Below are 25,336 nucleotides of genomic sequence, written 5' to 3' on the forward strand. Positions count from 1 at the left end.
CTCGAGAAGGCTCCCAGAGGCAAAGGCTGGGGAGATGAACCCCGAAAATCGAGAAAGGGTGCGGGAAAAAGGCTTATGGCCGAGGCTACCTTGCCAGAGGCCCCCAATAGGGGCTGGTACCCCGGTCTGGGACCACTTAGGGACCCTGGCTTCCCAGGAACGCAGGAATGCCACCCTGAAACCCAAATTTGGAGGCGGGGACTGCGTATTTGCCGGCTGCAGTGCTCTGGTGGCCTACGACCCTCGGCCCCAATCCCCGGGCCACCGCGGGGGGCCTCACCCTTCCCGGTCACTCAATGGAATCAGCCCCAAGCCCTCTCAGAACCGGGATCCGCAGTTCCGCAAGCGCAAGCTGCGCAAGATCGGCGAGGAGGGGAGGCGGGGCCAGGGGACCCTCCCACGCCGTGATTGGCTGGGGGGCGTGGCGGTGGGACGGAAGTCACGCAGGGCCACGTCTGCGGGTTCCGAGAGCTTCAGTCAGGTTGGAGGCGCCACGCGGGGAAGCGGCTGGGCTAAGTGGAGGTGAGGGGGCGTCTCCAGGCAGAGGGGAGCGGGGACCCTTAGGCTTGGTGGCGAGAGGGGACTTTCCAGTCCGTAGGGGTTCGGCCTACCGAAGGCCTAGTGGGCCAGCTAGCGGGCTGACCCACAGACCGTGCGCGGGACACACCCGCCCAGGCGCCTCCAGAGCTCCCCTAGGGTCTCGTGCCCCTGGGCATTCTGGTCCAGGGGCCTCGGGGGTGGTGCGGCGGGGCGAGGGGAGGGTGGAACTCGTGATTGAGAGCCGGAAAACATGCGGCGGTTTGGGGGCTGGGAGGAAGGCGGAACAAACCCGCGTTGATAATTGAATGGAGGAAGGGGAATGCTCTTTTTTTTAGAGTGGTTACTGTTTGGACCTGTAAGTACTTTGAAAAAAGCGTTCGCACTACTCACTGAACGTAGTTTTAGGACCGAAAACTCATTGAAGGGTGGAAGCATTTTATCTTTTTTTTTTTTCTTTTAAAAAGATTTTCTGGATTTAAAAGGACTGGTTTACGCCCTTATGAATAATCATGGTATACTACCGAGTGGTCAGTTTTTAACCAAATATATTCTTGCCTGTGAAAAACATTTGACAGCTTTGGACGAAACTATATCAGCTTGCTCAATACCAGCTTGTTCCAGTGGAACAAAAGCAAAGATTTTTTACCATTTTCTTTAACTTTTGGTCATTAACCATCCAAGGACAGTAAAGCAAGTAAGACAGGACTGCTATTCATCTCTGGGCTAACTGGGAATGGGACAGACCCGGGAAGTGAATAGTATATACAACTGGGGTTGGAAACCCCAGGTTCCAGGTAAAATTGTAGTATCCCAGAGAAGGAAGTACTAGTGGGCTCAGGGCCAGTGTTTAAAATTGAAGGTAAAAAGAAGATGTTGCTACTTCCAGAGCTTAATTTAGAAGGGTGTCCTGGTCCTCTGTTAATGGAAATAGAAAAAAATCCACTGCAAAGTATATATGAGGAGGTCTGGGCAGTCTTGGAGAGGAGGCTGTTGCCCTTTGCTTTTCCTCTGGGAGTATGTCTCTGTGGCGTGGGAGGAATAACAAAAGAACCACGCAGATTTCCCAGATAGTTTGGATAGGTAGTCCCAGTCCATTTTGACATTATGACCTTGGGCTTCAGTCTGTCACCAGCTACCCTCGTATAGTTATGTTACTTAACTGAGGTCCAGACTTAAGTTTCTCCTTTTATGAAATGAGGTAATCTTTGATCTTGTAGGAGTCTACGAATCTATGTGTGGATTCTTCATTTTACTTGAGAGTAGACCATTTTAAGTTTTAAGTTTGCCCTGGGTCCAGGAATAGTCCTGGCGCCAAAATGAGAGAGGAGTTGAGGGCACAGTCGGCTGTCTGCCCTCGAGTGGAAGATACAAGTTGGGGAGGGTCTTCTAGGTAATGCCTACCCCCAGGACTTACTCTGCCATTCTTTCTCAAACATTCTTTGGGGCCATTCAGAATGAGGCAGACCTATTAGTCTAGGGTGGCAGCTTTTGAAGCAGATGGTCCTTGAAAATTTTCTTATGCCTGAAAAATATTCCTTAGTTTTGTAGACATGGATTTACATGCGATTGCAGAATACTCCGCGTTACACGCCAAGCCCAGTGGACTCGTTCTTCAATATGGGACTGCTGGCTTTCGAACGAAAGCAGAACATCTTGATCATGTCATGTTTCGCATGGGATTATTAGCTGTCCTGAGGTCAAAACAGACAAAATCTACGATAGGAGTCATGGTAACAGCATCACATAATCCTGAGGTAATTTTTTTAGTGCTCCATTAAAGTAAATCTTTATTTACAAGAACACATCTCAGTGGCTGAGCAATTTGACCAAAAGTACAAATTAATTGTAGGAATGTGTGTGCTCGTTATGTGCCTTTGGATTTGAAATGGCTTTTTCTTAATGAGTGGTGATTTAGCTCATGACTCTGTAGAGGGTGTGGAGAGAGTGAAATGAGACTCATTTCTTGGACTATGTTCATGTTAGTGATATAATAGAATGTCCTTCCAAGTTAGTTGTATTGAGACAGTGTTAGTAACCAAAAGCATTACTTCTGTTAATTTAGTAGGGAGTAGAGAGATTGGAGCCAAGATGGGGGAAGGGCAGACATTTGAATAGATTCAGAACGTTTTGAACCTTTTTTAGAACAGTTTTCTATAGTAGGGAATAGCTTCCTGTTCTGAATGAACAGCCAAATGGGTGGCTCCAGGTGCACAAAAATGAGCTTTGGGCAGGTCATTGATGAGGTCTAAGGGTTGTAGTGTTATGACAATTAAATTTCTTTGTTATTAAAGTATTCCTTTTGACATAGTCTCTCTTGTACTGCCTATAGCTCACTAATACATGGTTTGAATAATATGTTTGTTTGCAAGGGCATGAGATTTTTGCCTTTGTAGATCAATTTGCAGCAAGTTTCAACAGGTCTGTGAAGGATTATAACCCCCTCTTCCCTCCACACAAGAAGACATTGCTTGTCCAACTTGTAAATGTGGATCACTATAAATGTGTGTCTGAATGTCTAAATCACCATAATTGATTAACTTGTGGGCTGAAGCCCCAATTGCTAGTTCCAGAAGTGCTTCTTAAAACAATACTGAGCTGTTTCCTTCCATTGACATTCACTCTGAACTACAGTGTATTTCTTCCCAGAAATTTGAGCAGAACAGAATGGGGAGCCCATTTTCAGCTTCTGTCTGTCACCCACTGGTTGACATATTGACCAGTATGTTCTTAGAGTGCAGAGTCCTCGTGGGGAAGATCTCTCGGTGCCCTCATTCTGCTCCATTTGTGCCCTGGTTGTGTAATGGGTGGTGAATGCACAGATGTCAACCTTTTAAAAAAGCTAGTGTAGCATAATGGCTGTTGGGCTTAAGAGTAATATAGACTTGATATTTTAATGCCAGCACTGACACTTATTAGCTGTATGAACATAAGCAGATTACTTGATCTGAATCTCAGTTTTCTCTAAGATTGAAATAATAATAGGATTGTTAATAAAATTGATTTGTGTCATAAGAATTTATATAAAATACCTAGTCCAGTGCCTGGCATTCCGTACTGGTCACTGGTGAAGGCGTTCAGCCATCAGTGTCTTTTTTAGGGGAAAACGGCTTGAGTTTGGTTCCTCAACTCACCCTTCTGAATACACACAGATGGCTTATTGTTTGTTTTTCTTTTAAGGAAGACAATGGGGTAAAGTTGGTTGATCCTTTGGGTGAAATGTTGGCACCATCCTGGGAGGAACATGCTACCTGTTTGGCCAATGCTGAGGAACAAGATATGCCAAGAGTGTTGATGGACATCAGTGTGAAAGCAGCTGTGAATCTGCAACAAGATGCCTTTGTAGTGATTGGCAGAGATACCAGGTGACCGTCAGAGTTACTGGTGAAAGCCACTTTGGGAACTCCACATAAGTGATTACTTTAGTTTTAGAGCCTGTGGTAAACTGAAAGATTGGAGTAATGTGGAACTGCCCTAAGAGGCTCCTCCACCTACCTGGCCTTTTTTTTTTTTGTAGGATGTCGGAGCTAAGTCTCTCTGTTTATCTTGGGTTTTGGAGTCTGAACCCCAACTCTAACACTATATAATTGAATAGGTTATTTACCCTCTTAGAGTTTCCATATTCCCGTCTATAAGATCTTGATGATAAAGCCTAACACAGGATTTTTGTGAGACTTACATGACCTAATGTATGCAAAACACCTATTTCCTGACACGAGAGAAGTACTTAACAAATGCTTTCCACCCCTTTATTTCTATAGGTTTATTATTTTCTCCTGTAGAGTAAGAACACATTCCTGTAACAGTATTTTTAGAGATTGACCTTATAATCTACATTATTGTTACTTCATGTATTTATATCATTTTCACATGCTGGAGTTCACTGGGAAATGTTAACAATTTACATTATTTCTACATACAGTAGCCCCTCAGTCCCCCATCTGCAACGGATACATTCCAGGACCCCCAGTGGATGCACCAAATTCTATATATACCATGTTTTTACCTGTACATCTGTAATTATGATAAAGTTTAATTTACAAGTTAAATGCAGTAGGAGTTCAACAGTGAATAATAGAACAGTTACAGCAACATACTATAATAAAAGTTATGTGAATGTAGTCTCTCTCTCCCTCCCCCCATCTCTCTCTCTCTCTCTCTCTGTCTCTCAAAATATCTTAGTGTACTGTACTCACCTTCTCTTTCTTGTGTTGCTATGTGATGGTAAAATGCCCATGTGAGAGAGGATGTAAGGTGAATCATGAAGGTGTTGTGACATAGTATTAGGCTACTGTGGACCTGATGATAACGTTAGAAGGAGGATCATCTGCTTCTAGACTACAGTTGATCTCAGATACCTGAAACCATGGCAGGTGAAACCATGGACAGGAGGGCACTATTTGTCGTATTTGGAAGCTTTTGCTTTCCTTTACAAAAAGATCCTTTTGTTACATTAAAAGTGTACTTTGAAACCAAAGCATTCTCTTTTATATAAGGTCTTGGTTTAGCCGTAGATTTTTTCTAAAGGAAATTTCCAGTGTCCTAATGGCTTACTTAGACTGGTATTTTATTCTTGATGTGTTACCAGAGAGACTTCCAAATACCATTGATTGTGGATTTATAGGTATCAGAAATAGCCTAGTGATTTATGATCTGAAACAAATGATTATCCCATAGTAAAGCCATCCCACATATAATCACCTCGTACCAGTTAACTCCTTTGGGTGATATATAACATTGTTTTCAACAAGGCATTTATGTAATTATTTCAGATTGATAAATGAAAACTAGGTTGTGTATTCTGGGTGGTTTACTCCCCAGTACTGCATAATGCACACTGTTTCAATTCAGTATTTATTGCTACTGTCCCTGGGTAATGTATATATTGTTACAGTTAAACTTGACAGTGTGTTTGGGGATAGTGTAATCAGGGTATTTTTGTATCTGTTTTCTATATTTGTTTAAAAACCAAACTCTTGCCAAGAAATGTACTGTGAAAGGCTGCTGCAAAATGCTTATGCTTTACCCATATCCTCTTTTCAGTGTTTTCAGACTTGACAGGTTTCTTATTATTCTGAAATATGTAGCACATAATTTCTGTATTTGCTTTCAGAACTAGTAACTCTTAGTTTCAGGATGGGATGTGTTACTTTCGTCCTTTTCTTTTCTAGGCCCTCCAGTGAGAAACTTTCACAGTCTGTAATAGATGGCGTGACTGTTTTAGAAGGTCAATTCCATGGTATGTAGCTATCCTGAGTTGTAAATTAAAGTTAATCTTTAAAAACTTTTTAAAAGTTGCAAAAGTAGTAATATTTTAGAAAAGTTTGAAAATGGATAAAAAAGTCTTTAAAAAATGAACTCCTAAGTATTAAATAGTAGCTTTTTAAATTTAAAAAATTAGAAAAAATTTTTTCTGGGTGTGCCTATTTTGTTTTACCTCTAGGAGATTATGTGTAAGAAATACCGATCTTAATTTCCTGTACTTCAGTAAGGCCAAATTTCCTGACTTTCCTTTGGAACATCTTCAAGTTCATTCTGGGGAGCTTGTCAGTATTCCCTAATAGCTGATCACATGTGGAATCAGCTGTTAACCTATCAAATCGTGATGCAGAGTCTCTTTGGCCTACTTATCATGATTTTAGGTTTTGACAGGTGGTTTTTCCTGTCTTATCAAATGAAGAAGGATTACATGCCATAGAATGGAGGCTAGAATCCTCTTCTCACATCACCGATCATGCCCCTTGTGAATGCAGTGACTCCATTGTGCTTGGAGGTGAATTTCCCTAGTGTCTCCCTAGTTTCTCATTTAAAATATCTTCTCTTGACCTGTCCGACCTCCTTTCTAGCTCTTCTGTGCCCTTTCCTCAGAGTAATTCCAAGAGCTTGCCTTGGCTTACTTCTCTGCTTTTCTAGTCATTACTTACCTCCCCACAGGCAAAGTCTCCATCCTGGCCCCTCCAGTGAAATGTTTCTCTCAATGCTCATCTGAATTCTAATTGCCAAATCCAATGGCTATTAAAAAGTGGAGATGCTTGGGGCCCCTGGGTGGCTCAGTTGGTTGGGCATCTGACTTTGGTTCGAGTCATGACCTCGTGGTTCATGGGTTCGAGCCCTTCATTGGCCTCTGTGCTGGCAGCTTGGGGCCTGGAGCCTGCTTTGGATTCTGTCTCCTGTGCCCTCTGCCCCTCCCCCACTTTCTCGTGTGTGTGTGTGTGTGTGTGTGTGTGTGTGTGTGTGTGTGTGTGTGTGTATGTGTATGTATGCTCTCTCTCTCTCTCTCTCTCAAAAATAAACATTAAAAAAAATTTATAATGTAGGGATTTTTAGCCTGGGGCCCGGGACTTCCTGGGAAGTGTTTGGTTAAGCTGTAGGGACCTGGTGACAGAGTGTTCTTGGTACAGTGCGGAGAGTGTTACCTGTACGTGCACTTTTTTAGGTAGGGGATTCTTTGTTTTTGTCCGATAGATACTCAAAGGGATCTGTGACCTAAAAATTATTTCCAGAATTTATATTTTGAAGTTTTTATTTTAGTTTCTGTCTTGGTAACTCAACTGTGACTTCCTCCTTTCTTTCTTTAAGCTTCTACTTCCTTGGCCACTGTTCCTTACTGGTCTTCTGTGCAGGCTCTCTCAATATGGGCATTCCTTATTTCTTTCATTCTGCTTGCTGAATGATCATCTTTACTGCCATAGTTCCAGCTGTGTACAGCTTAATTCCTCACTTAGGAGTTCAGACATTTTTGATTGCCTACTGTGTACAACTGGTGGTCTATTTCATGCCAATTACAGCTTATAGTCAGAAACCCATTTTGCATCATAATGTGTGTATATGTACTCGTGTGTATAAGTGACACAAGAGCATCAATAAATAATACCCATACTGCATGACATGCATTCATCTGGTTTATTTTTAAAAAATACAAAAATGTTGGTTGTGCCTTACTAAGTGGATTCCATGACCCCTGACAAGTCTCAGGTCTGCAATGGTCTGCCCTTACCCCAGATTCACCCAGCTTAAAACTATTGTTTGTACCATTCTCAGAATGGTTCATCTTTTCAGCACTGTCATTCTAGCTCTAGAACTTTTCTAATGTTTTAGTCTAGAAAAATTTGAGAGTAATTTTTTTTCACCTTTCCCTCCTTTCTCTCTTCAGCTTAGTGAAAGGTTAATGTAGCTGCAGCATAGAGAGAACAGGGGAAGCTGGTAGAAGATCAGGTTAGTGAGGGGCCCTATCCTTTTAAGCCTTGTAGGTTGTGGTAAAGATTTGGGTTTTATTCCAAATGCACTGGAACTCCATTGAAGGGTTTTGTGCGTGAGAATATGGTCACATTTCCATTTTAAGCCAGTCACTCTGGCTTTTATGTAGAGAGAGATAGGAAGGTTGTGAGAAAGAAAAGAGACTGTCCTTTAGTTCACGTAAGCGTGATGATAGCAAGAGAAATGGAGAAATTTGAAATTAGGTATTGACTTCAAAGGATTTTATGATACGTAATGAGGCTAGAGCTGTAAAGAATGGCTTCTAGGTTTCTGGGTTGATCGTGGAATAGAAGAGTAATTACATAATAGTCGTTTATTGATTAACTGTATATAATAGTCATTTGTTAAATGTTTATTTGGTCATTTTGATATTAGTCACAAAATCCTTTTGTTCCATCTTTTAGTAAATAAGTCTTTTGAAATAATCGTTCTCCTCTCCTTATACACCTCCATTAAGCTAGGTGAAGTGCTGATCCACTTTTTTGAGCTCCTCCACCTCTTTCCACCTGAGGTTTGTAAGTGCCTTCATGAAATACCACTTCCATTGTAGACCTGCAGGGTTCAGTAACTTTTAAATGACTTTTGTCTCTAGTCTAAACTTTTGTATTTGACTTTGAAGATTTGTGATGAATTTAGTTACAGAATATTCACTGGATACTGGTCCATCTCTGTTATTTTTTCTGTTTCTTGTTCTTGGTGCTTTTCTTGTGTGTTTAAAACTATTTCTGACTATAAGTTCTTAGTCTTTCTTGGAAAATTATCTGTGGGTCATTTTTGAGGTTTATGGTAAAGGCATATTTCTCTGGCAGAGTTTAGTTCTTGCATTTGCTGGGTTACTGCACCGGGGGGTGCTACTTGGCTGGTAGAAGACAAGGTTCTTTGATGACCCAGTTATCCTGGATCCCTGTGGTTATGTGACTTAGAGCTGGAAAGCTGTGGGAGGCCTGTGCTTCTGGTGACAGCTCTTCAGGGATGGGTTATCTCCTGTTCTGCTCGGTGTCAAGATCACTCTCCTGGGAGTGGGTACTTGGGGCTGATTCCTTTCCGACTCACCCTTGCACTGAAGAGTAGTTCTTTGAGGCTTCAGTTTCATGAGGGGCTGTCCTTCTACTGGGTGTCCTTCTCATCTTAGATCAGCATGGACTTGTTTGCACGGGAAGGTAGGTTAATTTCTGGTTTAGAGGAATGCCCTTAAAGCAAAACCGGCTTCCCATAGTTCATATATTGGAGTTCTTCTCTTTATAGAGATTTTGGCCTAATTTCCTCTGTAATGCATTGGCACAGCAATGCTTTTTAAAAAGTGATTTTTCTTTTATCTGGCATTTTTGGTGGTTTTGGGGAGGGTTCATTTGAATTATATAGTTTGCAGTGTTACTAGGACTAGAACTGAATTATTATTTTTCTATATTCTATTTTGTTACCTGTCCATATTAAATGATTATTTTTTATCATTAATAGTAGCGTTCATATTTCTTTTAGAATTAAGTATGTGTCCAGTGTGTGTGTGTGTGTGTGTGTGTGTGTGTTTTCCTAACACTACCAAACAACTAATTTAATTCTCTGACATGTTNCTTCTGACAACACCCTCCTTAGTTTGATTAATTTGCTAGAGTGCTCACAGAACTCAAGAGAAACATTTTACTTTAGCAGATTACTGGTTTCTTATAAAGGGCTATAACTCAGGAACAGCCAGATGGATGAGTGTGTATTATGTAGGAAGAAGCACAGAACTGCCATGCTCTGGGCATCCACTCTCCCCAATCTCCACGTGTTTCACCAACCCAAAACCCTGTCCTTTTGGGTTTTTAATAAAGGCTTCATTACATGGGCATTATCAGTTAAGTGATTGGCTGTTGCTGTTTGAACACAGTCTAGCCCCCCTTTTCTCCTCTACTTGGATGGGTGAGAGACCCCAGGAATATGGGAGAGATCTGAAAGCTCCAGTTCTCCAGTCACATGGTTGGTTCTCCAGGCAACCAGCCCCTTCCTAGGGGCATTCCATGTCTCATTAGCATAACAAAAGACAATTTCATGCTCTCTTCACTAAGGAAATCCTTGGGTTTAGAAGGCCTGCCTAGAATGGAGACGAGCAAATGTCCATTTATTTTTGCGACAGAGAGAGCGCTCATACCTCTGTGTGCATGGGCAGACACACACACACACACACACACACACAAAATCAAGAGTCTGATGTTCAGTCATCTGAGCCCCCCAGGCACCCCTGGGTCTTATAAATCACAGCATCATAATGTGACAGGCAGTTGTAATCACTTTAGTGGATATTTATGCATATTTCTGGATAGTTTGAAAGTTAATGGTTTTGTGTTTTCTGAGATGTCTTTTTTGTGAAGATTTGTTAGTCATGGATTCATATAGTATGAATCCATTTAAATGCTTTTTTTTTTTAATTAAGAAATGTGGTAAATTGCTTTTTGTATTTCTATTCTAGATTATGGCTTGGTAACAACACCCCAGCTGCACTACATGGTGTACTGTCGCAATACCAGTGGCCAATATGGGGAGGCAACTGTCAAAGGTTACTACCAGAAACTCTCTAAGGCCTTTATGGAACTTACCAAACAGGTAAAAATCTCTTGAACATGGTTAGAGTTTAAGCAAATGAATAAAATAAGATCAGTTTTACAATTTATTTTAAGTAGATAGCTTATCGCTCCCCCTTTTTCCAAAAATGTGGTGTATTTCCTTTTCCCTTTTTGGGCTCCATGAGGCTTGGCCCTTGTGTCCTGCTATCTGTCGGCATTTACTTGGCAAGACACGTAGTACACATAGTATATTCTCAGATCATTGTGGGAGAAAACCTGGTGGGCGTCTCGTGGTTACAGAAGTATTCATTTAGATGAATTTGCTCTTAGGGTTAATGCTACTGGCATCATATTTGAGGTATCTTCCATTGAGAAAGATTTTTCTCCTGAGTAGATTAGCAGCTTAAACATGGATGGAATTTACTGGGTGTAGTTTGATCAACAAATATTGAGTGTATGTTGTTAATCAAAACAGAGCCCTTGTTCTTAGAGAATTTTTATTCTCAAGTGAGGATGGGCCAGAGAGGAGACTGACAGAAAAACCCAGACATGCCCAGTGGCGTTATGTGCTGTGAAGGAAATGGCAGGCGTCATTCTGCTCATCCATCTTTATACTCATTCCCACATTTGAAAGCCTGTCATGTAATACAGGCAGTAGTAGTAAAAGGGACCCTGTTTAATTGAATCTAAATTTTAATAAAGCTCCATTTCCATAAGGTGTTTAATTGGTAAAACTGTTCTAGTGTCAGTGTCCAAAAAATTTTAAAGATCTTTAAATTTTGCTTTGGTTTTCTACAATTTTCATCTGAATATGTATACCCTTTTGTTTCCCAAGGTAAAACAGATGAGTTAACTGAAATAATAGAAGATATTTACATATACCTAAATGTGCTGATGTTCTGCTTTTTCATAACCTGAAATTTTTCTTCCGTGTATCTTTTCCTTTTAAGGCTTTGTGCAGCGAAGATGAATATAGATCACTTAAGGTCGACTGTGCAAATGGCATAGGGGCCCTGAAGCTGAAAGAAATGGAACACTACATTTCCCAGGGGCTGTCAGTTCAGCTCTTCAATGACGGCACCAAAGGGAAACTCAATCACTTATGTGGGGCTGACTTTGTCAAAAGCCATCAGAAACCTCCACAGGGTATGTAGAAAATGTGTTTTTAGAGTTTTTGGAAACCAATCTTACTTACGGAGTTGAGTCGTGCTGCTAGTCCTGGCGCTGCCGCTTTAGACATCTGGACATTTCCTTACTGTCTGTGCCGTTCGAAACATGGTCTACGCCCTTTGCCTTTGAGTCACATGACTCCTATATGTAGGAAATATCCGGAAGCAAAATCAGAAATTGGTGTTTTAGAGCAGTATGCTCTAAACTTCAGTATGCATGAGAATCACCTGGAGGGCTTGTTAGCACAGATTCCTGGGCTCTGCTCTAGAGTTTCTGATTCTGTAAGTTTGGGTAGGATTTGGGTAGGGTAAGAATTTGCATTTCTGTCAAGCACCCAGCCTTTGTAAATGGTGCAGGTTTGGGGACCACACTTTGAGAATCCTTGATCTAAAGGATAGCATTAGTAAGTAGCATTTTTCACCTTACCTGAATTATACACACTATGGAAAGAGAATGCAACTTGGCTTAATTATAACTGTCTGCAAGATCTATTTTCTCCAGTTGGTATATTGGGAAGAAGACTGTTCATAGATTGTAGTTGTATTACGAGGTGGTCTATATTTAGCTGTGCTATAAATCCTGAATTGTTAGCAGGTGGGCCAGACTTGCAGATGTGTTCTGTTTGGTCTGCTGTGTGTGTGTGTGTGTGTTGCATTACTCGTCACCATTTAAATGTGTCATGGTTTTACTTAAATATTAGAAGCACTGGCTTCTCTTTCCCGATGTTAGAAAATGTCCATTCTCATGTGGCAGTGATCGGCTGCCGTGGAGTGGCTCCTGCCACCTTCACACAGGACATGCATTCTTCAGAACTCCACGGACCTCATCCAGTTGCCTCTCTCATTTATGTTACTCTGCCTCACTACACTACGCGTTTACATTTTTACTTTCGCCAACCGGTTTGAACTCCTTTTTGTTGAATTGCTTGTTTTTGTTGAATTGACAGTTTGGTTCTAAGTCCCGCATCTATCCATTCACTAAATACTGAGCTCTTCTCTCCCTTGGTCTAAGCACAGGTGATGAGAAGAAAGGCAAGAGAAATGTAGCTAAAAGTAATTCTTACAGATTGCAGTGCACTGATAAGAACCTGGGACGTGCAGAGTGTGATGTACCTTAAGGGACATATGGCTGCCTTGATGTTGATGTTTTATTAGAGACTAAATGGAACCTTATCTTGACAATAGCAAGATTCCAAGGTCCTGTAAACCTCACTTTTAGCATACAGAAATGCCTTAGAAATGTATGTTGTCTCTGCCTCCCCCTCCCCCAGTATAGTCAGTCACTCTCACAGTCCCAGTGCAGTTCTTTCTGCCTGCGGGTCTTGTCCACTGCTGTAATAAAGTCACCTTTTTGCACCATAAAATGCCTCAAGAATTCTTTCTTGACCATTGTGCTTGGTGGCCCTGCATCACAAGGCTACAGAATGAACCAAACCATAGGCCCTCACTACTTCTCCTGAAGCTTGTGTTATGCCTTGTAGTCAACCTTATATTCCTCACGAAAGCCTCATGTTGGATTTGTCCACCTGCTGCTGTCATGGCTAAGGAACAGCAAAATCTTCTAATAAGTTTGACGTGACAGTTGCTGAGGTTTTTGACAACCCTATGCAAATTACATTGGCCATGTATCTCTCACAGGTTATAATTCTTCTCTCTAACTTAACCAAGTGCTTCTTGTTACTGATGGTGTGAACAAAGAAAAATCACACCTGTGATAAAGCGCATATCTCCTCTGTTGCTGATTATTTTTTATATTTAAAGGACATCATAGTACTAGGCAAATTGCATTCACAAATAATCTGTAGCTTTCACCAAACTATGGGAACCTGTCTTACCAAACCAACTGGATTATAAAATGGAATTTTATTTTAATATTATACCAATTTTCAGCATAGAATTCTCCTTTACTAGTTAGCTGTGAAAGAATTTGCCCTGTAAAAACTACCAGTAAACCTGTATACTACTTAAAGATTAAGACATTGGTTTTTATTTGGAAGGACAATTTTAAGTACCTCTTGAAAAGTGGTAGTGGACATGCTTATGTGGAACACACAAAGCCAGTTATGATCATGCTTTAGTGAAATATTTCTCCTTTGTAATTAATGTAAGAGAAAAAACTTTTTATATCTGAGTTTTATCCCCATTTCTTTGACTGAAATGCATTTTAAAATTCTGTGTGCTAGGAATGGAAATGAAGTCTAATGAAAGATGCTGTTCTTTTGATGGAGATGCAGACAGAATTGTTTACTACTACCTCGATGTAGATGGTCACTTTCATCTCATAGATGGAGACAAGATAGCAACACTGATTAGCAGTTTCCTTAAAGAGCTCCTGTTGGAGGTACGGTGTGACTTGACTGACTGACTTCTCTTTGAAACAAGACTCACTGGTGACTGACATTGTCTCAATGGTCCCACTTTAGTGAGTGTTCCATCATCACTCCCAAAGCCTCAAGTTTGTTTAAACAGAAGATCTCATCCTCTGAGAGATGTATTTACTGTGTTATAATGTGCTTAGTAATGTGAGAGAGGTTTATTCTCCTTTGCTCTTTTGGAAACCTTAGGCCAGCTTTTAGTATAGAATATAACGGAAGTAGTTATTACAATGTGGAAAAAGCTATACTTAAATTCAATAAATACTTCTATTGAAAAAAACTAAAGAGAGAGGTCAGGAAATCACCAGTCCTTTGGGAAGGAATCCTTGTAGAATTTAATGAATGCCTAAAAGTATTTTAGCGTTTTTTTCTGGAATACACGTATTTTTATTTTAGGCGTTTATTGCATAAACTGGCTGGTAATGTTGACATCCTTTAGAACTCTCATATGTTTGCTTTCATGGTTAGTGTTTTTGCTTTTGATGGCATGGCAATTGTCATTGTTTTTATCTAGATTGGAGAAAGTTTGAATATTGGTGTTGTACAAACTGCGTATGCAAATGGAAGTTCAACACGGTATCTTGAAGAAGTTATGAAGGTATTGAACCATTTCCATTTTCTGGTATCTTCTTAATAATCTTCTTAATAATCTTATTCTGAGATATTTCTGTGAGGAAAACAATGCCTGCATACAAGTGAACATGTAGTACATGAAGCTGAGCTGTTTTTCATTTAAAAGGAAGATATCAAAGATAGGGGAAAAAATTGTCCCTGATGCATAAAGGGAAAGAGACTCCCCCTCTCCCTTTTCTTAAATCATTTCTTTTAGAAAACTTGTAATTCTTTCTCTGTCTCCTTTATAATGAATGTGCATCTTTTAAAAGGCTAAGCAAGTTTTATAGTTTAGTAGGACTGTTTTTCATAAGGGTCTAGAGTTCTCTCATTGAAATAAAAACTTCAGGGAAAATAGAATCCTGTCTCCCAGGCTCCTAAGAGTTTAAGTTAGTTACACCTTGGAACCAGCCACATATATTTACTTGTTACTGAGATATGAGGAAGTTTTATTATTCTTTTGGTAAGGACTAAACACCGATTGCCACCACAATTATCAGGTAAATTTAAAACAAAATGTGTGACACGTGGTCCTGTAAAGTCCTCTTGAGAAGCAGGCATATTCAGTAGACATAGGGACTGTTGTTTCGGTTTCACAGTTGGGGAGAGAGACTGGGGTCAGTTTCTAATACAACAAGGAAACGTGGAGATTTTGTTGCCAAGGAGCAAGGTGGACCGAGAGAGGGGGTTGGTGGATGGAAAATTACTGAGGAGTCCTCAGGGATCAGGGAGAATTCTGACTGAACATACCTTACAGGACTCCTGCTGAAGACAGGCCAGGCTGGTTAGGTATTAGCTGGAGGGTGGTACAGGGTGAGGAGTTAGACCAGTTATTGAAGGTAGGAGATTCTTGCTGAGAGGAATGTTCCAGACATGTCCAAGGGTAGGACCTCTTCAGGAGCACAGGAAAAGTTTGTTCAGGGATAGAATTTGTTTAGTTTATGAAAGTGTTATATGTATTATAAAAGGGTGAGATTTCCGCCTATAGTTCTTAACAGATTGCCTGTGGTGTGCCTCACCATATAGCTTTGATGTGTAGTCAGTAATTAAAACTATTTTCTTAATCTTCAGTGAGAAAGTTGTTTGGGTTGGTAGGAGGTTTTATTTCTGATTTTTTTCCCCAACATCCACCAGGTGATTAACCATCTCCTGTACCCCATCGCCTGCTCTATGAGTTGGAGTGTCCATGGCCAAAATTAGGTCTATTTGCCTTTACTCTTTCTCACTAGCTACTGTATTTTCCAACTTTTGTGTATCCCTTTGCAAATTCCTGCATTTTACTAGTTTTTGTTGCTTTTTCACTTTTTTTTTTAAAGCAAGGGTGGCAAAGTCCAATTCTTGTAGAATCTGGGTAAGTGAAGTGAAAAAGTACAGCAGGTGGATGAGGACGAGGAAGAGTGTCCAGACAGGCCAGCTGCTGTCACATTTAGATTCTTCAAGAAAAGCTGAAAATCTAAATTTTTATGTGACTCTCCTACTGCTCTCTTAAGTCTTGGCAGCTGATTCAAAATTTAAAATAAATAGGCAAAATAAAACACATCTGGAGGCTGCTAGTTTGTGACCTGATTTAAATATAAGGTTGCAGTAAACACACTCAAGGGACTCCTTTGGGGCCCAGTTGCCTACCATTTAACAGGGATTCTCAGTATTTGGGTTATCATTTTAGTATTTCTTTTCGGTCTTAAAATTTTTATAGGTAAGATACCCTGTTTAAGAAACAAATACAACAAAAACTTACTCAACCCATTCTCCTATGGATGAATTAAATATTTTTAGCTCTAACCTTTCCTGAGGTCTTCTAAAGCCAGTCAGTTGCCAGTCTTATTTGATCTTGATCTCTTTTGCAATTTGCCACTATTAGACTTATTAACCATTCATCTCTCTCAGATCCATCTTAGACTTAGGCTTCCCAGTGTTGCTAGTCCAACCATCATAATTTCTTAATGGAATTAATCCTAGAAACCTCCTAACCAATGTCTTTTAACCTTCTAAGCCAGGGGTTAAGAAACTGGCCTGTGGACCAAATCCAGCCTGCCACGTGTTTTAGAATAGTTTTATTGGAATACAGTCATGCTTACTTGTTTCTGTATCTTCTGTGGTTGTTCACACTAGTGGCAGAAGTGAGCAATTGTGAAAGAAATCATACGGTCTGTAAACCTTGAAATACTTATTATATGTCCTTTTCTAGTAAAGCTTGCAGACCTCTACTGTAAGCCATTCTCCACATTGTAGCTAATGGAGCTTTCTAAATAATTAGATCATGTCACTCCCCCACTTATAATCTTTCATTATCTTATCAGGGGACCCTGTCCCTCAGCTCTCTTGCCTTGCTTTTTCACTTGGTTGTGGGTTTCTATAGTGCCTTCTGTCTCCATTACTAATACTTAGCACTTGGTATTTTAATTCCTTAATTGTCTTCCTCACTAGATAACTCCAGGGGGCTTGTTCCCTCTTGTATCCTTGGGAGAATAGGTATATAATATATATTTGCTGATTGAATAACTGCTGTTGTGTTTCTTTAAATATGTTTCATAGGTACCTGTCTGTTGCACTAAAACTGGTGTCAAACATTTGCACCACAAGGCTCAAGAGTTTGACATTGGAGTTTATTTTGAAGCAAATGGGCATGGCACAGTAAGTTCTCTTCAGTTACAACCAGTTTTAGCTGGACTTTTTTTAATGATGGGAATTCTGAGTAGTAATAGGTTAACATCCCCCCTTTGTTGAAATGATCCGTATGTTGGTAGAGTAAGATTGGGTTAACTTAATATATTCTTATGTGTGCTGAAACTGGTTTTTAGATTGTTAACGGTCTTTGAGTGTGAACAGATAATACTAATTTGTTCTTACAGGGTTTTTTTGTTTTGTGTTTTTTTTGAGAGCACGAGCAGGGGAGGGGCAGAGGGAGAGGGAAAGAGAATCCCAAGCAGGTCCATGCTCAGCATGAAGCACAAAGTGGGGCACTGTGAGATCATGACCTGAGCCAAAATCAGGAGTTGGATGCTTAACTGAGCCACCAGGCACCTGTTTTTATAGTTTCTTAAAGAAGAAAATAAGCAGTTCTTAATTTTCTTACAAGCAGATTATGTCATTTAAAATCTTTTCGTTGAACTGGCCATAGGTGGTAAAAGGAAAGTTCAGTAGCCGTGGTAAATTGAAAAGTGTTGGAATGCTTGAGAATTAAGTTATGAACTAGAAATGAGTGTAATTAGCAATAAGCATATAAAAGTTTTATGGTGCTTTTTGTAGGTGAATGTTTAAATAATTTTTTGAGATAGAGTTCATATGCCTTAAAATTCACCATTTTGAAGTGTACTGAGTGGTTTTTGGTATATTCAGAAGGTCAGATTTTTAAAAACATTTTTATGCCACACCTCATTTCATAAATAGATTGGAGGTGGCCCAACAGAAAATGTTTCCTAGGAGGGCAGATTATTTTCATTAATTCTGAACTGGCTTCTAGAGGCCTTGATCATAAGAAAAATAATAATGTCTTAGGAAATGCAGATAAAATATAACTTCAGTGATATAATTAAGGCAGAGTTGATAAATGATTTTAAAGGGCAGAGAATAGACTTTTGGCCTGTGAGGTCTCTATTGCACCTATCAGCTCTGCTGGTGTAGGTTAAGGGAGTGCATGTGGCTGTGTTCCAGCAGAGAGTGTGACCAGAGTGTATTCTAGTTTACCAACAAACATGTCATTTCATCAAGTGCTGACTATAGTATTGAGCCACGCATTTTGAAGTGACCTGGATCTTGAACATGATGTACATAATATCCATGGTACTATTTGCCATAATATAAATATGATGAACTCTTTCTTCTTTAGCTTATATCCTTCCAAATTTAGGAGAAGAAAACTGTACCAGTTATGTTGAATTATATATTCTCCCAAGTTAAACAGATACAGATAGGCTTAAAGAATCTGGTTGCACAGAACTAATTTAGCTGGTGGAGGGGCAAACATAATATACTCATCATGTACATTTGCTTCTGTCAGAGTGGTATTTTCTTTGTAATCAGCTCTTTGTTTTGATAACCAGCTCTTTAATCCATAAAAGATTTTCCTGCCCCAACTAGTATCTTTTGGGTTCTGATTTGATCTTGTCAGTTTCTTACATTGTAAGACTGCCATTATTTTTCCCTTCAGTTTTTCTAGATTCATTGAGACTTTCAAAAGTGGTTTAACTTGAATGACTGGACCACGGAGAGAGTGTTTTGTCCTTGTGTGTTTTATGCTTTCCTTGCAGGTACTGTTTAGTAAAGCTGCCGAAACAAAGATAAGACAACTAGCAAAAGAATTAGAAGATGAGAAAAGGAAAGCTGCTGCTAAGATGCTTGAAAACGTTATTGACTTGTTTAACCAGGTCAGAGCTGGAGGGTGGTGGGCTTTTGGTTACTTTACCATTATTCGTAAGGTAGACAGAACCGTATGTTGTATACAAAATTAAAGTGGAAAAGTCCTGGCAGCTTTCTTGCCACAGTGGTATATACGTTCAGATGGACACTGAAATGCAGTGACAGAATACTGGTGTGCTTCCTTCCCCCTATAATTTATGATGAAAACTTGTAAGCATAATGAGTAGCTTCCTTCTAGATTCAAAAGATTCAGTCAGCTACTGAGTCTGTGTATCTGTGTTGAATCGTTGAGATTGGAGTCTCCAGTATGGCAGAGGAAGCAAAGAGCAGGACCAAGAAAAGCGAGAGTATTTGAGTATCTTGCACTAGGCACTTAACATACCTCTGTGTAATCCTTGCAGTAACCCAGGGAGAGGGGTTATTATAATTCCCATTTCATAAGTGAAGAAACAAAGTTATCCAGTCTACTTTTATAGATAAGGAGGAAGAGTAAGGGCAAGTTTCTCAAGAGCTGGTTTCAGTATTCTTTGTATAACTCATTGCGATCTTCCCTTTTATTTCTCCACACACACTCCAGTTTCATAACCCTGTGTAAAGGTGGAGAAGCAGCACAGGATGCTTTTTTTTCTAAGAGCATTCATATCCAAGAGTACTTTTTTGTTGTGTCTTGTAGACGGCTGGTGATGCTATTTCTGACATGCTGGTGATTGAGGCAATCTTGACTCTGAAGGACTTGACTATACAACAGTGGGATGCTCTTTATACGGATCTTCCAAACAGACAGCTCAAAGTTAAGGTCTGAGCAATATCTTAAAACTACTTCTTTTCTGAAAATTAACAAAAATGTATTGTCTCCGATCTCTTTATAAAGATATTGTGTGTCATATTTCATTGTGTACGTATAGATTTTATAGAAAATGCTTTATGTCCTGTTTTCCCACATCTTAACTCTTAACCAGTCAATTGTTTGAGAAGTATTCAGTTTACAGACTTGAAAAGAAAAAGTGGTACATATTATCATTATATATAATAAAAATTTTATTATGGAAAATTTAAAACAGATATAAACGTGGAGAGAACAAAAAAATGAAACCACTATGTGCTCAGCTTCTCCAGATTTCCGCTATTGTCCTTCACTGCTTTCCAGGGCCCCCTGTTATTTTGAAGCAATCCTGCTAGCCTCTTACTGCAAGTGAAAACAGTTCCTTTGCATTATTCTGGGGTCACACAGAACTTCCTGGGGCTAGATGCTGAGAAGTAGGATCTGTGGGCTCAAAAGGAGAGAAATTTTTTAAAGGCAGTTCATGTAAATGCTAATTGAATTCTGTACAGATTTATACCAGTGTATGTACTCACCAACAGAATCTGTGAAAGGCAATTAGAGGTAGTAAAGCCTGAGGTCACAGAAATGGCAACTAGGAGACTTTTTTTTTATCATGATCCTCTTACATAATAATAGGTTGCTGCTTTCAACAGTTTATAAAAATACTTAGTTTTTGATCAGTGACAGTTATTTGATCTGCAGCTTGAGTCATACAGTACTTCCTGGCTACTATTTTAGTGGTAACTGTAAGACTGGAAATGTTGCCTGGTTTTGCTAAAGGTAATTCTTTAGAGTCTAAAGAAGTTACAACTGAAACTAATAACCCTGATTTTGGCAGAAATTAAAATTTTATTTTTATGTAGTTGCATTCTGTGCTTATTCTGGTACCTACTGTGATATGATAAGCTGAAATGTAGGTGTGTTACCATCGAAATGTTCAGTCTTTGGTGGGAATTCTGTTGGACAGGTTAGGCTTATGTAGTAACAAATACAAAATGCTTGTGCACAGGTTGCAGACAGGCAAGTTATTAGCACCACTGATGCTGAAAGACGAGTAGTTACACCTTCAGGACTACAGGAGGCAATCAATGACCTGGTGAAGAAGTACAAGCTTTCCCGTGCTTTTGTCCGGCCTTCTGGTACAGAAGATATAGTCCGAGTATATGCAGAAGCAGACTCGCAGGTAAGCTGGGGTGCTCCTATCGAAAAAATGTGCAGGAAGAGTCTGATACCATGGGTAGCAGGGGTGGTAGTAGGAGAGAAAAGAAAATCATTTGAGTAGTGTTGCAGTCTCACTGTGATAATTGTTTATGGAGATTTTTAGGTTCATATTAAGACTTTAAGGTTACTTTCATCAGTAGTTAGTTGAACAAAATTAGACCAACATAGTTTATTTCCCCCAAATACTTTTCTTTTTATTCTAGATTTACTGAAAGTGTCCTGTGTCTAACTATGGCATGAATAATCAATAGATACTTTGCCATGTGTTAAGCTTCTGTGGCCTGAAGTGGATGGTCCTTTTTTTCCTCCTTTAAAAACATAATCCTGTTGCTTTATGAAAACAACAGGCTTTGAGGTACTTGTCTAAGTTAACTGGTACCATCATCCAGGTTGACTGAAATTCATCTTTGTTTCCAGACTTTTGATTTGTTTCTCAAAATAATTTCCTTTAAACAGCCTTGCTCTGTGTCTCTGCTCTTCTCCTAAGAGGGTCAAGACTTCATGTTCTGGATTTTTAAATGTTGCCCTCTTCACACACTCTTGTACTCTTAAATGCTTGATAAGTGTTTGCACAGCTGAGGCAGTCTAGAGTGGGTTAAATAGGCACTTATGAGGGAGCTGGCAGCTTTTTGGCACAAGCTTAGGCCATCCCAGAATATAGAGAATAGAAATTTCTGGTGGATGGAGAGGCCATCTGGGACCTTAATGGTTACTTACTCTTAGGCCAGTTGTGGCTCAGCTTTTAAGGACTAGGTTTTATTGAATTTATTCACAATTTTGGAATGATAACTAATTTTACAATCGGATTTGATTTAACCAAGAACTCACCAGACTTGGAAGAATTTGAGTTTTCCATTTATTTAAGAGTTTTGGGATTTGTTACTGAAAGGTGAAAAAAAGAAAATTTTTCATGTGAGTATGCTAGTGAGACAAAGCTAGTTCTCTTCCCTTCCCTCAGAGTTGTAAGTTACCCGACAGATGCTCTCTTTCTCCTCTAATCTCCTTTTGTATCAACCTTTGCAGGAAAATGCAGATAGCCTTGCACGTGCAGTGAGCTTGGCAGTATTTGAGCTGGCTGGAGGAGTTGGAGAAACACCCTAACCAGGTTTCTGAAGATAATTTTTGTATTCATGACAAACTCGATTTTTAAAAAGTTTTTACAAAATAATAGTACTGCCATTATTGTGACAGGTTGAGACACATTTGTAATCATGTTTACGATGCACTTTACTAGACTGTTCCTAGATCTGATTTTCTTAAACACTACCACAGTTATTTAGAAATAGACTGAGACCTAAATCGAATTTCAGTTTCACTAATGTAAAGTGCTGGGGGCTTGATCAATGACTTTATAATTCATGAAGGCTGCTGGAAAATTAAACCTTATTACCAACTCCTTGGAATGTCTTTTCCATCGCCATTACCTAACTGTGATTGATTGATTGTTGTTTTGAAGGATTCACCATTGTTGATACACATGGGGAGGGTGGAGAAGACTTTACACAACCAATTTTTCCAAAACAGAATTTAGAATGATTCTTAAATGACTTACCTCACTGATTGATTAACATCACCAGGAGTTCAAGGATGTGACATGAAGCTGTACATCTCTACTCTGTACTCAGGTTGAGATGCTCATGCTACATTTATGAGGATGCAGGGACCAGCTTCAGTTACTCTCTATTCCTCTTAGTGGAGGTATGTGGGAGGACACTAACTGTCACACTTGACCAAGCCGCTACAGAGAAGAGCCACCATTCTGATACTGGAATGTGGTTAAGAATGGAAAGAAGATCCCAGCAAATCTAAATTAAACAAAGCTTGAAACCAGTAGCCAAAAATGTGCAGTGTGTATTTTGCAGGTTTAAGACAACTCAGGACAATAAAACACTGGGACTATATATGTATATATAGATCTCTCTTAGGCACCATAATCAATATGAGCCAACAATATTTAAACTTGATTCAGGCCACATTCAGACATTTGCTCTTATTTACAAATATTTAAATTAAATACAACCTGAAATGTGTTTTGTTACATACAAAAAAAGAAAAAACTATACAACTCAGAGCAGTGTTTGTTTTAAATAATTACATTTACATTTAACTAAATGGGACCACCTGCGGTGCTTCAAGTTTTTATGACCCCTTCCAGAAAATCTTTTTCTACCATTTCTTCTATTTTTTGCCTGGCTTTGCTGGAAAATGGTTTGTGGTTTTCCAGTTTCATGTCCTTATTAGGGAAGGTGTTTGAGTAGAGGATGGGGCTCCCTGAGTGTCCTACACATCGGCTGGTGACTTTGCTGTTGAAGACTTGGCTGAGTACATTGAAGAATGGCAGCAGCTGCTCAATACTGCGCACGGTGCAGATGGTAAGCAGCAAGTGCCCTGGCTCCCAACCCAACGTTCTCCCTGAGTTGTCTTCCTCTGGATTCTTCTGTAAAAACACAAAGGGAATTGTTATTATAGACGATACAGTACGTGAGAAAATTTAAAAGGGTGTGAACATCAGCAACAGTTAACAAATACAAATGATGACATCAAGGGTCCATTCCAGACTTGATTAAAATCTTGCTTCTAACTGAAGCGTTTTACTGCCAATTAGTAAGTGTAGATAGAGGGGTCCAACACTATAGTAATATTTTCCAACTGGAGTGCACCGGTAAGCTTAGTTAGCAGAATCGTTTTTGGAGAGGGAAAGTCACATATTAAAAATTTATGTTGTGCTTTGCATATACTCAAAAAGCTCCCAGATTTCTGGACTCCCACTAATGTAACCAAGGACTTAATCACAAGGTGACTGCAGAAGAGAGTTAGGAAGAGAAAAAAAAGTCTTCTACATTTCACCGTTAGTAATCAGTTAATTCCCTTATAGCCAAATGGCTTAAACTTATTGCCACAAGATGGTAGCAGGGTTCAGAGGGAATAATTATTGTCTGTACAAGAGGAAGAAAAAGAGCACTCAGGAGAGTGTTGGGTAAACTACATGGGGAGGAAAGCTGCACCTTGAGTCAGAATAACTGGGTTTGGGTCTGGGCCCTGCAATTTACTGTGGGACGTCCTCGGGCAAGATACAGAAAAGTTCCTCATTTTAAAAAGTGGGGAAAAAGTAACTTCCAGCAAAGAAGTCAAATGAGTACAGGTGAAAACACTGTCAACTAAATATAAATGCAGTTAAAATCATTTGTTAAACTAACCAAGAGGCTAGTTTAGGAAGCCAACTAGATTATATAAAGTTGCAGACGTCAGTCTATCTAGAGGAAGTTAGGAGAGAACTGGAGATGTTTTGAGTTTGGGCAGAATCACAGATATAAAAACACTTAGAATGAAAAACGTGAATTGGATAGAAAATGGGGGAAAAATCAGCAGGTGGGGACTTAAGACAGCAAAACTATATTTATCATACTGATTAGCAAAAGGAGTTTGCCTTCCCAGATTAGATGTTGCTGAGAAACTGTTTACCTAATATTTAATATCACTAGTTTCCTAGAGGAGATAGCAGATGCAAAATCCAGCTTATTTTCTTATATACGATCACAGGGTTGGTTTGCTTATTTAAAAATGAAATCCCGAGAAAGGAAAATAGATTTAAATTAAAAAGGAGCAAACAAATCATCCGGTTCTCTATGGCCAGAAAAAAGAAAAAAATAGCAATTAATTAACCTCCAATCTAAATTATAGGATATAGAAGAACTCATCCTTCCATTTAACTTGACTGGTTTTAAGGACCATCCTGGGACCGACTTTCACATCACTGACTGCTGCTAAGTGGCTGACCATACTACCTGTTAGTCCCCTGAATCAAGCTGCGATTCAATAGTAATTAAAGGATAAGCAGAGATGAATTTGCCCTCAAGGAAAATGTGTAATATGCTTGAGAGAGAACTAAGGTGTAACTTTTTGTTCATATTCCTGCCAAGTTGTACCTTGAAGAGAGAGAGGGGCTCTTACTAAGCTCTTTACCAATAAAAAGCACACCTGTTTTGGTGTCCGGCTCTTCTTAATCAGAACTATACCACCTCCTCAAAAATAAAATTTTAAGTCAGATGTGTTTCTATAAAAATGATTTCTCCTTTGACTTCATCAATCTACACTTGAAGACAGACTTCCTTCCTGTTTACCTCTCTTGTATTTGTCGAACCCACACCTGGGTTTGTGTCTCAATATTTGGTCCAGATGTGGCAGCTTTTACTACCATATCACAAGCATCAAAAAAGCCACCCTCACCTGATGCTTGGCCATCTCCAATCCCTCCAAAATCACTGTCTTAAAGTCCTCCTCCTTGTCCTGTGGAAGGAAAGAGGAGAACTCATAGCCTTTGTTCCAATGAAAAGTCTGCTTGGCCATGAAGACCTTGTTTAAGGTGTGGAAAATGCTTTCTAATCAAAATTATTGTCTTATTCTGTTGGACACGTTTTAGGCAAAAGACTGTCTTGTTTA

The 25,336-nt window shown here is 39.6% G+C and overlaps 3 protein-coding genes across 7 annotated transcripts in view; 1 reads left to right on the forward strand and 2 right to left on the reverse strand.

Moving 5' to 3' along the window:
- The window catches only part of RWDD2A (RWD domain containing 2A), a 3,208-nt gene extending 2,852 nt beyond the window's left edge, over positions 1 to 356 (reverse strand). Inside the window, exon 1 of the mRNA XM_077750251.1 lies at positions 281 to 356. The gene's annotated coding sequence lies outside the window, so the exon portion shown is untranslated. The remainder of the gene's footprint in view (positions 1 to 280) is intronic.
- An 83-nt stretch (positions 357 to 439) lies between these two features.
- Positions 440 to 22,289, forward strand: PGM3 (phosphoglucomutase 3). 3 transcript variants are annotated; one of them, XM_077750325.1, is made up of 13 exons: positions 443 to 544; positions 2,079 to 2,294; positions 3,718 to 3,902; positions 5,709 to 5,776; positions 10,244 to 10,377; positions 11,288 to 11,483; positions 13,690 to 13,847; positions 14,396 to 14,479; positions 17,029 to 17,127; positions 18,744 to 18,860; positions 19,526 to 19,648; positions 20,685 to 20,858; positions 21,920 to 22,289. In XM_077750325.1, exons 2-13 carry the CDS (start codon positions 2,091 to 2,093, stop codon positions 21,995 to 21,997), a joined length of 1,620 nt encoding a protein of 539 aa, XP_077606451.1. In that variant the 5' UTR covers positions 443 to 544; positions 2,079 to 2,090; the 3' UTR covers positions 21,998 to 22,289. The 3 variants fall into 3 exon arrangements, with proteins under 3 accessions (XP_077606450.1, XP_077606449.1, XP_077606451.1); XM_077750324.1 differs by lacking the exon at positions 21,920 to 22,289 and having other exon boundaries at positions 440 to 522; positions 2,081 to 2,294; positions 20,685 to 20,983; XM_077750323.1 differs by lacking the exon at positions 21,920 to 22,289 and having other exon boundaries at positions 441 to 544; positions 20,685 to 20,983.
- A 684-nt stretch (positions 22,290 to 22,973) lies between these two features.
- The window catches only part of DOP1A (DOP1 leucine zipper like protein A), a 101,059-nt gene continuing 98,696 nt past the window's right edge, over positions 22,974 to 25,336 (reverse strand). For 2 of the 3 annotated variants that reach the window (XM_077750318.1, XM_077750321.1), the window contains 2 exons: positions 25,124 to 25,183; positions 22,974 to 23,333 (listed from right to left, as the gene is read on the reverse strand). In XM_077750318.1, the coding sequence (XP_077606444.1) occupies positions 23,028 to 23,333; positions 25,124 to 25,183 (366 nt within the window). In that variant the 3' untranslated portion in view covers positions 22,974 to 23,027. The remainder of the gene's footprint in view (positions 23,334 to 25,123; positions 25,184 to 25,336) is intronic. The other variant, XM_077750319.1, reaches the window with a different exon arrangement.

This window comes from Crocuta crocuta, unplaced genomic scaffold (genome assembly GCF_008692635.1).
Source record: "Crocuta crocuta isolate KB4526 unplaced genomic scaffold, BGI_CrCroc_1.0 scaffold9, whole genome shotgun sequence".
Lineage (NCBI taxonomy): Eukaryota > Metazoa > Chordata > Mammalia > Carnivora > Hyaenidae > Crocuta > Crocuta crocuta.